General features: G+C 43.1%; 1 protein-coding gene and 1 long non-coding RNA gene across 5 annotated transcripts in view; both read right to left on the reverse strand.

Annotated features, from left to right (window-relative positions):
* The window catches only part of LOC127913448 (uncharacterized), a 7,202-nt gene extending 2,836 nt beyond the window's left edge, over nt 1-4,366 (reverse strand). For 2 of the 4 annotated variants that reach the window (XR_008085548.1, XR_008085549.1), the window contains exon 1: nt 2,895-4,366. This is a non-coding gene — a long non-coding RNA (uncharacterized LOC127913448). The remainder of the gene's footprint in view (nt 1-2,894) is intronic. The other 2 variants (XR_008085551.1, XR_008085550.1) reach the window with 2 other exon arrangements.
* Nucleotides 1-7,815, reverse strand: part of LOC118379597 (zinc transporter ZIP9) — an 18,350-nt gene extending 10,535 nt beyond the window's left edge. The window contains exons 1-2 of the mRNA XM_052485367.1: nt 7,126-7,815; nt 4,879-4,987 (exon numbers count right to left, since the gene is read on the reverse strand). Of these exons, the coding sequence (XP_052341327.1) occupies nt 4,879-4,987; nt 7,126-7,227 (211 nt within the window). The 5' untranslated portion in view covers nt 7,228-7,815. The remainder of the gene's footprint in view (nt 1-4,878; nt 4,988-7,125) is intronic.
* Nucleotides 7,816-17,500: the final 9,685 nt, after the last annotated feature.

Here is a 17,500-nt window from a genome sequence, read left to right on the forward strand (position 1 = left end):
GAGACCCTAACCATTACAGTAGCTTCAGAGACCCTAACCCATACAGTAGAGACAGAGACCCTAATCCATACAGTAGAAACAGAGACCCTAACCCATAGAGTAGAGACAGAGACCCTAACCAATACAGTAGAGACAGAGACCCTAACCCATACAGCAGAGGCAGAGACCCTAACCCATACAGTAGAAACAGAGACCCTAACCCATACAGTAGAGACAGAGACCCTAACCCATACAGCAGAGGCAGAGACCCTAACCCATACAGTAGAGACAGAGACCCTAACCCATACAGCAGAGGCAGAGACCCTAACCCATACAGTAGAGACAGAGACCCTAACCCATACAGTAGAAACAGAGACCCTAACCCATACAGTAGAGACAGAGACCCTAACCCATACAGCAGAGGCAGAGACCCTAACCCATACAGCAGAGGCAGAGACCCTAACCCATACAGTAGAAACAGAGACCCTAACCCATAGAGTAGAGACAGAGACCCTAACCAATACAGTAGAGACAGAGACCCTAACCCATACAGCAGAGACAGAGACCCTAACCCATACAGTAGAGACAGAGACCCTAACCCATAGAGTAGAGACAGATAACCTAACCCATAGAGTAGCTTCAGAGACCCTAACCCATACAGTAGAAACAGAGACCCTAACCCATACAGTAGAAACAGAGACCCTAACCCATAGAGTAGAGACAGATAACCTAACCCATATAGTAGCTTCAGAGACCCTAACCCATACAGTAGAAACAGAGACCCTAACCCATACAGTAGAAACAGAGACCCTAACCCATAGAGTAGAGACAGATAACCTAACCCATATAGTAGCTTCAGAGACCCTAACCCATACAGTAGAAACAGAGACCCTAACCCATACAGTAGAAACAGAGACCCTAACCCATACAGTAGAAACAGAGACCCTAACCCATACAGTAGAAACAGAGACCCTAACCCATACAGTAGAAACAGAGACCCTAACCCATACAGTAGAAACAGAGACCCTAACCCATACAGTAGAAACAGAGACCCTAACCCATACAGTAGAAACAGAGACCCTAACCCATACAGTAGAAACAGAGACCCTAACCCATACAGTAGAAACAGAGACCCTAACCCATACAGTAGAAACAGAGACCCTAACCCATACAGCAGAAACAGAGACCCTAACCCATACAGTAGAAACAGAGACCCTAACCCATACAGTAGAAACAGAGACCCTAACCCATACAGCAGCAACAGAGACCCTAACCCATACAGCAGAGGCAGAGACACTAACCCATACAGTAGAAACAGAGACCCTAACCCATAGAGTAGAGACAGAGACCCTAACCAATACAGTAGAGACAGAGACCCTAACCCATACAGCAGAGACAGAGACCCTAACCCATACAGTAGAGACAGAGACCCTAACCCATAGAGTAGAGACAGATAACCTAACCCATAGAGTAGCTTCAGAGACCCTAACCCATACAGTAGAAACAGAGACCCTAACCCATACAGTAGAAACAGAGACCCTAACCCATAGAGTAGAAACAGAGACCCTAACCCATAGAGTAGAGACAGATAACCTAACCCATACAGTAGAAACAGAGACCCTAACCCATACAGTAGAAACAGAGACCCTAACCCATACAGTAGAGACAGATAACCTAACCCATATAGTAGAGACAGAGACCCTAACCCATACAGTAGAAACAGAGACCCTAACCCATACAGTAGAAACAGAGACCCTAACCCATACAGTAGAAACAGAGACCCTAACCCATACAGTAGAAACAGAGACCCTAACCCATACAGTAGAAACAGAGACCCTAACCCATACAGTAGAAACAGAGACCCTAACCCATACAGTAGAAACAGAGACCCTAACCCATACAGTAGAAACAGAGACCCTAACCCATACAGTAGAAACAGAGACCCTAACCCATACAGTAGAAACAGAGACCCTAACCCATACAGTAGAAACAGAGACCCTAACCCATACAGTAGAAACAGAGACCCTAACCCATACAGTAGAAACAGAGACCCTAACCCATACAGTAGAGACAGAGACCCTAACCCATAGAGTAGAAACAGAGACCCTAACCCATACAGTAGAAACAGAGACCCAAACCCATAGAGTAGAAACAGAGACCCTAACCCATACAGTAGAAACAGAGACCCTAACCCATACAGTAGAAACAGAGACCCTAACCCATACAGTAGAAACAGAGACCCTAACCCATACAGTAGAGACAGAGACCCTAACCCATAGAGTAGAAACAGAGACCCTAACCCATACAGTAGAAACAGAGACCCTAACCCATACAGTAGAAACAGAGACCCTAACCCATAGAGTAGAAACAGAGACCCTAACCCATACAGTAGAGGCAGAGACCCTAACCCATAGAGTAGAAACAGAGACCCTAACCCATACAGTAGAGACAGAGACCCTAACCCATACAGTAGAAACAGAGACCCTAACCCATACAGTAGAGACAGAGACCCTAACCCATACAGTAGAGACAGAGACCCTAACCCATACAGTAGAGGCAGAGACCCTAACCCATACAGTAGAAACAGAGACCCTAACCCATACAGTAGAAACAGAGACCCTAACCCATACAGTAGAGACAGAGACCCTAACCCATACAGTAGACAGAGACCCTAACCCATACAGTAGAGACAGAGACCCTAACCCATACAGTAGATTCAGAGACCCTAACCCATACAGTAGACAGAGACCCTAACCCATACAGTAGAGACAGAGACCCTAACCCATACAGTAGAGACAGAGACCCTAACCCATACAGTAGATTCAGAGACCCTAACCCATACAGTAGACAGAGACCCTAACCCATACAGTAGAGACAGAGACCCTAACCCATACAGTAGAAACAGAGACCCTAACCCATACAGTAGAAACAGAGACCCTAACCCATACAGTAGAAACAGAGACCCTAACCCATACAGTAGAGACAGAGACCCTAACCCATAGAGTAGAGACAGAGACCCTAATCCATACAGTAGAAACAGAGACCCTAACCTATACAGTAGAAACAGAGACCCTAACCCATACAGTAGAGACAGAGACCCTAACCCATACAGTAGAAACAGAGACCCTAACCCATACAGTAGAAACAGAGACCCTAACCCATACAGTAGAGACAGAGACCCTAACCCATAGAGTAGAGACAGAGACCCTAATCCATACAGTAGAAACAGAGACCCTAACCTATACAGTAGCTTCAGAGCATCGCTACGTACAGACAGACATCACTGTTACCTACTTGGGCTTGCTAGCATCGCTACGTACAGACACACATCACTGTTACCTACTTGGGCTTGCTAGCATCGCTACGTACAGACACACATCACTGTTACCTACTTGGGCTTGCTAGCATCGCTACGTACAGACACACATCACTGTTACCTACTTGGGCATGCTAGCATCGCTACGTACAGACACACATCACTGTTACCTACTTGGGCTTGCTAGCATCGCTACGTACAGACACACATCACTGTTACCTACTTGGGCTTGCTAGCATCGCTACGTACAGACACACATCACTGTCACCTACTTGGGCTTGCTAGCATCGCTACGTACAGACACACATCACTGTTACCTACTTGGGCTTGCTAGCATCGCTACGTACAGACACACATCACTGTTACCTACTTGGGCTTGCTAGCATCGCTACGTACAGACACACACATCACTGTTACCTACTTGGGCTTGCTAGCATCGCTACGTACAGACAGACCCAGTCAGACAAAAGAAGAACAGACCCTATCACCAAAGAGTGTTTTATAACTAACCCAAGATAGACTACAGACTGTCGTGTCCAATGGGAACAAATGAGTCATATTGGGCTGAACAAGCAACCTGGGCAGAGCCAAGCACGAGCTAGCGAGATCCTATTGGCGCGTTCTAGCGTGCATTTGCATATATCCATTAGGGAACGCCTACTCTGAAGTGTGCGTGTGCAGCAACAAAAATGTGCCTTTGACTCCTAAACAACGGAATTAAAAAAAAAACTTTGGCAAAGGGTAAAGTCCACAAAACTTAGTCCAGTCTGTTCCTAACAATTTCTAGTTTGGGGAACAGAATACTGTATTGAGATGAAATGTTTCATCAATGAGAAAATTGTCAGAATGTCAGTTTACCTTCTCCCACTGCCAGCCACGGGGCTTCCTCTCAACACCATATTTGGTAGTACCATCTCCTCCCACTGCCAGCCACGGGGCTTCCTCTCACCACCATATTTGGTAGTACCATCTCCTCCCACTGCCAGCCACGGGGCTTCCTCTCACCACCATATTTGGTAGTACCATCTCCTCCCACTGCCAGCCACGGGGCTTCCTCTCACCACCATATTTGGTGGTCATAAGTAGTCACTATGAAAGGGAATATAGGGTACCCATCTCCTCCCACTGCCAGCCACGGGGCTTCCTCTTACCACCATATTTGGTAGTACCATCTCCTCCCACTGCCAGCCACGGGGCTTGACAGCCCTCTCACCACCATATTTGGTAGTACCATCTCCTCCCACTGCCAGCCACAGGGCTTCCTCTCAACACCATATTTGGTAGTACCATCTCCTCCCACTGCCAGCCACGGGGCTTCCTCTCACCACCATATTTGGTAGTACCATCTCCTCCCACTGCCAGCCACGGGGCTTCCTCTCACCACCATATTTGGTAGTGAGAGGAAAAGCCAAGCGGATGCTTCAGATTCATACATCCGGTGAAATATCTGTCTCATTGTTTCGATCTGTGCTCAGCTTTACATAGTGCACTACTTTTGACTAGAACCCCATAGGACCTGGTCATAAGTAGTGCACTATGAAAGGGAATATAGGGTGCTATTTGGGACACAGCCCGAATCTCACCCTCCAGGACCTCCTCGTACAGGGCATGGACCCCCTCGGGGATGATGACAGCCAGGGCAGTACCACACAGCAGCCCTGCTCCCAGGACCGTCACCAGCTTCAGCTTCTCCTGAGGGACAAGACAGAGAGGACAGAGGGTTCAGCAGCATTACAGAACAACTAGAACAGAGGGTTCAGCAGGATTACAGAACAACTAGGACAGAGGGTTCAGCAGGATTACAGAACAACTAGGACAGAGGGTTCAGCAGGATTACAGAACAACTAGGACAGAGGGTTCAGCAGGATTACAGAACAACTAGGACAGAGGGTTCAGCAGGATTACAGAACAACTAGGACAGAGGGTTCAGCAGGATTACAGAACAACTAGGACAGAGGGTTCAGCAGGATTACAGAACAACTAGGACAGAGGGTTCAGCAGGATTACAGAACAACTAGGAGAGACGGTTCAGCAAGATTACAGAACAACTAGGACAGAGGGTTCAGCAAGATTACAGAACAACTAGGACAGATGGTTCAGCAGGATTACAGAACAACTAGGACAGAGGGTTCAGCAGGATTACAGAACAACTAGGACAGAGGGTTCAGCAGGATTACAGAACAACTAGGACAGATGGTTCAGCAGGATTACAGAACAACTAGGACAGAGGGTTCAGCAGGATTACAGAACAACTAGGACAGAGGGTTCAGCAGGATTACAGAACAACTAGGACAGAGGGTTCAGCAGGATTACAGAACAACTAGGACAGAGGGTTCAGCAGGATTACAGAACAACTAGGAGAGAGGGTTCAGCAGGATTACAGAACAACTAGGACAGAGGGTTCAGCAGGATTACAGAACAACTAGGACAGAGGGTTCAGCAGCATTACAGAACAACTAGGACAGAGGGTTCAGCAGGATTACAGAACAACTAGGACAGAGGGTTCAGCAAGATTACAGAACAACTAGGACAGAGGGTTCAGCAGCATTACAGAACAACTAGGACAGAGGGTTCAGCAGGATTACAGAACAACTAGGACAGAGGGTTCAGCAAGATTACAGAACAACTAGGACAGAGGGTTCAGCAGGATTACAGAACAACTAGGACAGAGGGTTCAGCAGCATTACAGAACAACTAGGACAGAGGGTTCAGCAACATTACAGAACAACTAGGACAGAGGGTTCAGCAAGATTACAGAACAACTAGGACAGAGGGTTCAGCAAGATTACAGAACAACTAGGACAGAGGGTTCAGCAAGATTACAGAACAACTAGGACAGAGGGTTCAGCAGGATTACAGAACAACTAGGACCAGAGGGTTCAGCAAGATTACAGAACAACTAGGACCGAGGGTTCAGCAAGATTACAGAACAACTAGGACAGAGGGTTCAGCAGGATTACAGAACAACTAGGACAGAGGGTTCAGCAAGATTACAGAACAACTAGGACAGAGGGTTCAGCAAGATTACAGAACAACTAGGACAGAGGGTTCAGCAAGATTACAGAACAACTAGGACAGAGGGTTCAGCAAGATTACAGAACAACTAGGACAGAGGGTTCAGCAAGATTACAGAACAACTAGGACAGAGGGTTCAGCAAGATTACAGAACAACTAGGACAGAGGGTTCAGCAGCATTACAGAACAACTAGGACAGGGGGAACAACTAGGACAGAACAACTAGGACAGGGGGAACAACTAGGACCGAGGGTTCAGCAGCATTACAGAACAACTAGGACAGATGGTTCAGCAGGATTACAGAACAACTAGGACAGAGGGTTCAGCAGGATTACAGAACAACCCGGGCAGGGATCAATATCCTAACCATGAACTTTGGCCTCAGTTACCTCACATCACTGAATATGTCAAATTGTATGTTTAAATTAGAATACATTACAATTAACTAATAATAATAATATATGCCATTTAGCTGACGCTTTTATCCAAAGCGACTTACAGTCATGTGTGCATACATTCTACGTATGGGTGGTCCGGGAATCGAACCCACTACCCTGGCGTTACAAGCGCAATCATGGACATGCTCTACCAACTGAGCCACAGAAGGACCACAATAACAGAAGGACCACAATAACTAATTAACTAGTTTGGCTAAGAAACACTGATACTGCTGTTTTTAAACAAATTGTGCATTGATGTGCACTGTAATCTCGGTAATTAGCTAAGGACTTCAGCCTGTTGACTCCCATTTTAAGTAAAAGTAACGTTCTTTGTTTCTAGACCATGTGTTTGTAGTTGGAATGTTTAATACTCACCTCTGAGAAGTTGACAGCCAGGGGAATGGTTCCAGCCACATAACACCCCACCAACATGGCCAGGGAAAGCAGGCTGATCGAAGTGAAGTCGTCCATAGACATAGTTACAGATTTTTATAACAAAAAGGGTGTTGTTGCTGTTCAGCTTGCTTGCTAGACACAACTTGTGGTTCGCGTTGAGGCTCTGGCTCGCTAGACAAATAGAACTCCCCGCACGTCGTAATTCTAGCTCGAGCTTTCTGTACCGAGGTCTAAAACAGACATGTCAGTCTAAATCATTTCGAGTGACTTTCAGAGGACGTGGAAAGGCTACGAGTTATTGGTCTATCTTGAACGCGGTTTTGTTATGCAAACATGTACATCTAGAGAACTACCTAACTAGTCTGATCCTTACTTTGCAGATATGTAAACACCGTCGGCGGGCAGGGTTAGCCGCGCGGACAATCTTCTCGCATGAGTCTTATTGCCTACAGCAGGCAAGTTGTAATTCATAGCGTGTTGACCACATCGTACTCTCTCCAACGTTGCTATTTGTTATAACCATTTCATCAAAACTAGCTACCAGCAGTAAGCTATTATTATTATTATTATTATTTATATCTATAGCTAGCTTGAAATGTTTTGCCAACAAGCCAGCATCTCCATTGCGGATGAAATGTAGCACTTCCGGGTAACGCTTACGTCACCGTCCGTGCAACAAACAAAAAAAAAAAACATGCCACGTACGCGTGTACGACATATATTCATTCTGTGTTGACTTTTCTCTTCACTGACTGTGGACCGATACGTCAGATGTTACATAAAGCCAATCTATTTACATGTATAAAAGGTATAACCGTTTTAGCTGGTTGTGGTTAATCTTTTCTTGGAACTTAATGATGACAAATGTCTTCTTCATTTTCATGTTCTTTGGGATTGGGTTGACGGATCGTATCCAATTTTTTGAGGTGCAATGCACAGCCACGTATTGTCCTGGAGGTGAGGCCAGTTATGGCTGAGTGAACGGCTTTAGACAAAAACAATGAGAGGAATGGGAGATTAGATATAGGCAATAGTTTTTAAATGGGTCTGTGGTGTTCTCAGTGTTAATAGTGAAGTCACCAAAAATTGTGAGGATTATCTGCCATGACTGCGCTGTAAATTAATCGTTCTTGAGCCATGTTTCAGTCAGGCCAATCACATCAGGTTTACGATCAGTGATTAAAGTTCATTGACTATGACTGCCTTGGTAGTGAGGGATCTGACATTAAATTGTTCTATTTTGAGATGTGAGGTATTATCACAGTCTTTTTCATTAACGACAGAACTGGGGGAGGTCTTTATTCCAGTGAGATTGCTAAAGCGAACACCGCCATGTTTGCAGTGCATTCTGAAAGTATTCAGACTCCTTCACTTTTCCCACATGTTGTTACAGTCCAGCCTTATTCTACAATGTATTTAATGAATGTTTGTCCTAATCAATCTACACACTATACCCCATAATGACATCACAATACCCCATAATGACATCACAATACCCCATAATGACATCACAATACCCCATAATGACATCACAATACCCCATAATGACATCACAATACCCCATAATGACATCACAATACCCCATAATGACATCACAATACCCCATAATGACATCACAATACCCCATAATGACATCACAATACCCCATAATGACATCACAATACCCCATAATGACATCACAATACCCCATAATGACATCACAATACCCCATAATGACATCACAATACCCCATAATGACATCACAATACCCCATAATGACATCACAATACCCCATAATGACATCACAACACCCCATAATGACATCACAACACCCCATAATGACATCACAACTGACATCACAATACCCCATAATGACATCACAATACCCCATAATGACATCACAATACCCCATAATGACATCACAATACCCCATAATGACATCACAATACCCCATAATGACAAAGCGAAAACAGGTTTTTAGAACACAAAATAGCTTATTTACATAGGTATTCAGACCCTTTGCTGTGAGACTCGAAACTGAGTTCAGGTGCATCCTGTTTCCATTGATCATCCTTGGGATGTTTCTACAACTTGATTGGAGTCCACCTGTGGTAAATTCAACTTATTGGAAATGATTTGGAAAGGCACACACCTGTCTATATAAGGTCCCACAGTTGACAGTGCATGTCAGAGTAAAAACCAAGCCATGAGGTTGAAGGAATTGTCCGTAGAGCTCCGGGACAGGATTGTGTCGAGGCACAGATCTGGGGAAGGGTACCAAAACATGTCTGTAGCATTGAAGGACCCCAAGAACACAGTGGCCTCCATCATTCTTAAATGGAAGAAGTTTGAAACCACCAAGACTCTTCCTAGAACTGGCCGCCCGGCCAAACTGAGCAGTCGGGGGAGAAGGGCCTTGGTCAGGGTGGTGACCAAGAACCCAATGGTCACTCTGACAGAGCTCCAGAGTTCCTATGTGGAGATGGGAGAACCTTCCAGAAGGACAACCATCTCTGCAGCACTCCACCAATCAGGCCTTTATGGTAGAGTGGCCAGACGGAAGCCACTCCCAGTAAAAGGTATGACAGCCCTCTTGGAGTTTGCCAAAAGGTACGTAAAGGACTCACACCATGAGAAACAATATTCTCTGGTCTGATGAAACCAAGATTGAACTCTTTGGCCTGAATTCCTAGCGTTACATCTTGAGGAAACCTGGCACCATCCCTACAGTGAAGCATGGTGGTGGCAGCATCAAGCTGTGAGGATGTTTTTTTTAGAGGCAGGGTCAGGGAGACTAGTCAGGATCGAGGGAAAGATGAACGGAGCAAAGTACAGTGAGATCCTTGATGAAAACAAGCTAGTGAATGTATCCACATAATTTTGATAAGCTGCTCTAGTGGTGTCCACTTACCTTTGTAAATATAGTGTATGTTGGTGACCTCTGACTGTTTCATTATAACATAATTAGTGATGATGTAATGGGTTGAAAACAAAGTAACTAAAAACAGACACCCCTTTATTATAATTTTTTATAACCAATTTGTTTATGTATTTGTTTTAATTAATCTAAATTGTGTATATATGTATGTGTATATACATATATGTGTATATACGCATACATATATACACAATTTAGATTAATTAAGACAAATATATATATAATATATATATAATCACTACATGCTTCAGCAGTAGTGAGGCCATAAAGCCAATAGATGGCGCTGTTGCACTGTGGTAGTTGGAGAAACAACAAGTTCTGTCCAATCGCACGCACCATTCTTCTGCGGCTCAGACCCCGTAATCGTAGAGGAACAACTAGTGGGGGAAACCAGTCGAACGTTTATATCAGCTGAATGAGCTACACCGGTTGACCATGCGATAGCATTTCTTTCCAGAAGCCTAGTCCGGCTGCAGGGACTGATCATTATTTACTGGGGGCACAGACGTTGTTTTATCCTTTTCTACACTTAAATTGCCCTTTCCTAACGATTACGTCTGAAGTCGAGCTTGCTACTCGGTTATCCTCACCTGTATATTATTACAACAGCAACTGTAAAGCGGCTGGCAAAATTGTACTTAGACTTTTCGTCCGGACGAGGTCCTGCCAGACAGTGTCTATATATACTACTACCTGGTCTATATATACTACTACCTGGTCTATATATACTACTACCTGGTCGATATATTCTACTACCGGCTCTAAATATACTACTACCTGGTCTATATATACTACTACCTGGTCTATATATACTACTACCTGATGTGACACTGGGTTGAAGCATTATATCATGTTTGCACTCCCGTGTAGAGGTCAACTCAGGTGTGGAGTTATTAAGGTCAGGGTTACAGGAAGGCCTACTGCTTTCTCTTGGTTTGAGGTTGAGTTATGTATGCAGCAGCACACAGCATCACATTCTCCTCTCTTCTCAGCGTCTCCAAATGGCATTCTGTTTGTTTACTGGTGTCAACAGAACATTCTATTAGTCTACTGGTGTCACCAGAACATTCTATTAGTCTACTAGTGTCATCAGAGCATTCAATTAGTCTACTGGTGTAACCAGAACATTCTATTAGTCTACTGGTGTCATCAGAGCATTCTATTAGTCTACTGGTGTCATCAGAGCATTCTATTAGTCTACTGGTGTCACCAGAACATTCAATTAGTCTACTGGTGTCACCAGAACATTCAATTAGTCTACTGGTGTAACCAGAACATTCTATTGGTCTACTGGTGTCATCAGAGCATTCTATTAGTCTACTGGTGTCATCAGAGCATTCTATTAGTCTACTGGTGTCACCAGAACATTCAATTAGTCTACTGGTGTCACCAGAACATTCAATTAGTCTACTGGTGTCACCAGAACATTCAATTAGTCTACTGGTGTCACCAGAACATTCTATTAGTCTACTGGTGTCACCAGAACATTCTATTAGTCTACTAGTGTCATCAGAGCATTCAATTAGTCTACTGGTGTAACCAGAACATTCTATTAGTCTACTGGTGTCATCAGAGCATTCTATTAGTCTACTGGTGTCACCAGAACATTATATTCGTCTACTGGTGTAACCAGAACATTCTATTCATCTACTGGTGTCATCAGAACATTCTATTAGTCTACTGGTGTCACCAGAACATTCAATTAGTCTACTGGTGTCACCAGAACAATCAATTAGTCTACTGGTGTCACCAGAACATTCAATTAGTCTACTGGTGTCATCAGAACATTCTATTAGTCTACTGGTGTCATCAGAACATTCTATTAGTCTACTGGTGTCACCAGAACATTCTATTAGTCTACTGGTGTCACCAGAACATTATATTAGTCTACTGGTGTCATCAGAACATTCTATTAGTCTACTGGTGTCATCAGAACATTCTATTAGTCTACTGGTGTCACCAGAACATTATATTAGTCTACTGGTGTCACCAGAACATTATATTAGTCTACTGGTGTAACCAGAACATTATATTAGTCTACTGGTGTCACCAGAACATTCTATTAGTCTACTGGTGTAACCAGAACATTCTATTGGTCTACTGGTGTCATCAGAGCATTCTATTAGTCTACTGGTGTAACCAGAACATTCTATTAGTCTACTGGTGTCATCAGAGCATTCTATTAGTCTACTGGTGTCATCAGAGCATTCTATTAGTCTACTGGTGTCACCAGAACATTCAATTAGTCTACTGGTGTCACCAGAACATTCAATTAGTCTACTGGTGTCACCAGAACATTCAATTAGTCTACTGGTGTCACCAGAACATTCTATTAGTCTACTGGTGTCACCAGAACATTCTATTAGTCTACTAGTGTCATCAGAGCATTCAATTAGTCTACTGGTGTAACCAGAACATTCTATTAGTCTACTGGTGTCATCAGAGCATTCTATTAGTCTACTGGTGTCACCAGAACATTCATCTATTAACCAGAACATTCTATTCATCTACTGGTGTCATCAGAACATTCTATTAGTCTACTGGTGTCACCAGAACATTCACCAGAACAATATTAGTCTACTGGTGTCACCAGAACATTCAATTAGTCTACTGGTGTCATCAGAACATTCTATTAGTCTACTGGTGTCATCAGAACATTCTATTAGTCTACTGGTGTCACCAGAACATTCTATTAGTCTACTGGTGTCACCAGAACATTATATTAGTCTACTGGTGTCATCAGAACATTCTATTAGTCTACTGGTGTCATCAGAACATTCTATTAGTCTACTGGTGTCACCAGAACATTATATTAGTCTACTGGTGTCACCAGAACATTATATTAGTCTACTGGTGTAACCAGAACATTATATTAGTCTACTGGTGTCACCAGAACATTCTATTAGTCTACTGGTGTCACCAGAACATTCTATTAGTCTACTGGTGTCATCAGAGCATTCTATTAGTCTACTGGTGTCACAGAACATTCTATTAGTCTACTGGTCTCACCAGAACATTCTATTAGTCTACTGGTGTCACCAGAACATTATATTAGTCTACTGGTGTCACCAGAACATTATATTAGTCTACTGGTGTAACCAGAACATTCAATTAGTCTACTGGTGTCACCAGAACATTCTATTAGTCTACTGGTGTAACCAGAACATTCTATTTGTCTACTGGTGTAACCAGAACATTCTATTAGTCTACTGGTGTCATCAGAGAATTCTATTAGTCTACTGGTGTTACAGAACATTCTATTAGTCTACTGGTCTCACCAGAACATTCTATTAGTCTACTGGTGTAACCAGAACATTATATTCGTCTACTGGTGTCACCAGAACATTATATTAGTCTACTGGTGTCACCAGAACATTATATTAGTCTACTGGTGTCACCAGAACATTCAATTAGTCTACTGGTGTCACCAGAACATTCTATTAGTCTACTGGTGTCACCAGAACATTCTATTAGTCTACTAGTGTCATCAGAGCATTCAATTAGTCTACTGGTGTAACCAGAACATTCTATTAGTCTACTGGTGTCATCAGAGCATTCTATTAGTCTACTGGTGTCACCAGAACATTATATTCGTCTACTGGTGTAACCAGAACATTCTATTCGTCTACTGGTGTCATCAGAACATTCTATTAGTCTACTGGTGTCACCAGAACATTCAATTAGTCTACTGGTGTCACCAGAACAATCAATTAGTCTACTGGTGTCACCAGAACATTCAATTAGTCTACTGGTGTCACCAGAACATTCTCTTAGTCTACTGGTGTCATCAGAACATTCTATTAGTCTACTGGTGTCATCAGAACATTCTATTAGTCTACTGGTGTCACCAGAACATTATATTAGTCTACTGGTGTCACCAGAACATTATATTAGTCTACTGGTGTCATCAGAACATTCTATTAGTCTACTGGTGTCACCAGAACATTATATTAGTCTACTGGTGTCACCAGAACATTATATTAGTCTACTGGTGTAACCAGAACATTATATTAGTCTACTGGTGTCACCAGAACATTATATTAGTCTACTGGTGTCACCAGAACATTCTATTAGTCTACTGGTGTCATCAGAGCATTCTATTAGTCTACTGGTGTCACCAGAACATTCTATTAGTCTACTGGTGTCACCAGAACATTCTATTAGTCTACTGGTGTCACCAGAACATTCTATTAGTCTACTGGTGTCATCAGAGCATTCTATTAGTCTACTGGTGTCACAGAACATTCTATTAGTCTACTGGTCTCACCAGAACATTCTATTAGTCTACTGGTGTCACCAGAACATTATATTAGTCTACTGGTGTCACCAGAACATTATATTAGTCTACTGGTGTAACCAGAACATTCAATTAGTCTACTGGTGTCACCAGAACATTCTATTAGTCTACTGGTGTAACCAGAACATTCTATTTGTCTACTGGTGTAACCAGAACATTCTACTAGTCTACTGGTGTCACCAGAACATTCTATTAGTCTACTGGTGTCATCAGAGAATTCTATTAGTCTACTGGTGTTACAGAACATTCTATTAGTCTACTGGTCTCACCAGAACATTCTATTAGTCTACTGGTGTAACCAGAACATTATATTCGTCTACTGGTGTCACCAGAACATTCTATTAGTCTACTGGTGTCACCAGAACATTATTTTAGTCTACTGGTGTCACCAGAACATTCTATTAGTCTACTGGTGTCATATCTATCATGATGGGGTAGACCTAGAGACTGGAGCTGCTCTGATATATCTATCATGATGGGGTGTATCTAGAGACTAACGCTGCTCTGATATATCTATCATGATGGGGTAGACCTAGAGACTGGTATAAATAAATACATAAATGAAAATCTCAGAGATCAAAATAGAAGAAAGGACTTTATATTTCTGTGCAGACAGTTTGACACAGTACTGAAAACCTCTCTCCCTGACTCAAACCCCTTGGTTCTGATCCACTTCCCTCTCTCCCTGACTCAAACCCCTTGGTTCTGATCCACTTCCCTCTCCCTGACTCAAACCCCTTGGTTCTGATCCACTTCCCTCTCCCTGACTCAAACCCCTTGGTTCTGATCCACTTCCCTCTCCCTGACTCAAACCCCTTGGTTCTGATCCACTTCCCTCTCCCTGACTCAACCCCCTTGGTTCTGATCCACTTCCCTCTCCCTGACTCAAACCCCTTGGTTCTGATCCACTTCCCTCTCTCCCGACTCAAACCCCTTGGTTCTGATCCACTTCCCTCTCCCTGACTCAAACCCCTTGGTTCTGATCCACTTCCCTCTCTCCCGACTCAAACCCCTTGGTTCTGATCCACTTCCCTCTCTCCCGACTCAAACCCCTTGGTTCTGATCCACTTCCCTCTCCCTGACTCAAACCCCTTGGTTCTGATCCACTTCCCTCTCTCCCTGACTCAAACCCCTTGGTTCTGATCCACTTCCCTCTCTCCTGACTCAAACCCCTTGGTTCTGATCCACTTCCCTCTCCCTGACTCAAACCCCTTGGTTCTGATCCACTTCCCTCTCCCTGACTCAAACCCCTAGGTTCTGATCCAGTTGAATCCCTATATGTACTGATGCTCATTCAAACCACCTGGCTGCTTAACACCATTGTAAATGCCTGTACTGAAGGATGGTGCTTCTTGTGAACAGTTGAATTCATTCTGTAGTTGTGAGTCCCAAATTGGACCGTATGGGCCCTGGTCTCAAGTAGTGCACTATATAGGGAATAGGGCTCTGGTCTAAAGTAGTGCACTATATAGGGAATAGGGCTCTGGTCTAAAGTAGTGCACTACATAGGGAATAGGGCTCTGGTCTAAAGTAGTGCACTATATAGGGAATAGGTGCCAGTTGGTATCCATTTGTGATTCACAATTTCTGTTTTTGTTTCCAGTGGGAGGGATCATTACTGTTACGCCCATGTTTTGGATTGTGATGTCATCGTGTTCTATATCCTCTTCCTGGTGAGTTCCTGAATGACACTTCCTCTAAATATTGTTCTTGTTCTTTATGAAAAGCGTTTCGATAGGAGTGGGGATTTGAGTGGTGGAAGAATGTCTCTCTGAATATGTTTGACTTTGAGACGACCCCAACACCGCGCCGTGTACTTCTGTGCTGCTGGTGAATCAAGGTGGTGCTCATTCCCCTCTCTACACTACAACAACAAACAAAAAAACAAAACTTCTCTCATTCACTGTCTCAGTTGATTGACAGTGTGTACACTAAAATATATAAGCTATGTGATTTAACTGCTGTCTTTCAAAGTTCAATAATGGACTGTAACTGTCACACCCTGATCTGTTTCACCTGTCTTTGTGCCTGTCTTCTATCATTCACTGTCTCAGTAGATTATATTGAAGCAACACCTCCCCCCTACAGCTCCATTTGAGGTCTGCGTTCTGTCATCACATCACCGATGAGGTCACTTCCTGGCTCTCCTCTCCACTCAGTAAAGATGAGATGTCAGTTGGTTTGAGGTCTGCGTTCTGTCATCACATCACCGATGAGGTCACTTCCTGGCTCTCCTCTCCACTCAGTAAAGATGAGATGTCAGTTGGTTTGAGGTCTGCGGTCTGTCATCACATCTTCTCATTAGGTCACTTCCCCCTCTCCTCTCCACTCAGTAAAGATGAGATGTCAGTTGGTTTGAGGTCTGCGTTCTGTCATCACATCAATGAGGTCACTTCCTGGCTCTCCTTCCACTCAGTAAAGATGAGATGTCAGTTGGTTTGAGGTCTGCGGTCTGTCATCACATCAATGAGGTCACTTTGCTCTTCTCCACTCAGTAAAGATGAGATGTCAGTTGGTTTTCAACAATCACTGAGAGTCAACATGTACCTCTTCTCATTATCACAGTCCCCCTCTTCTGGATCACAGATCATTTAGCTACAGTTATTTATTCGTTTCCTCAAATATTTATTAAATATGAACGTATAACAATGTGTATTAAATCTGGAACAATAATTACAATTTGCATTGTAAAGTTAAAGTGATGTACTCTTCCCATCTCTCACTGTCTCTCTCTCACTGTCTATCTCACTGTGTCTGTCTCTCTCTCTGTCTCTCTCTCTCTCTCACTGTCTCTCTCTCAATTCAATTCAATTCAATTCAATTCAATTCAATTCAATTCAAGGGCTTTATTGGCATGGGAAACATGTGTTAACATTGCCAAAGCAAGTGAGGTAGACAACATACAAAGTGAATATATAAAGTGAAAAACAACAAAAATTAACAGTAAACATTACACATACAACAGTTTCAAAACAGTAAAGACATTACAAATGTCATATTATATATATATATATATATATATATATATAATATATATATATACACAATGTACAAATAATTAAAGGACACAAGATAAAATAAATAAGCATAAATATGGGTTGTATTTACAATGGTGTTTGTTCTTCACTGGTTGCCCTTTT

The sequence above is a fragment of the Oncorhynchus keta genome, chromosome 29 (genome assembly GCF_023373465.1).
Source record: "Oncorhynchus keta strain PuntledgeMale-10-30-2019 chromosome 29, Oket_V2, whole genome shotgun sequence".
NCBI lineage: Eukaryota > Metazoa > Chordata > Actinopteri > Salmoniformes > Salmonidae > Oncorhynchus > Oncorhynchus keta.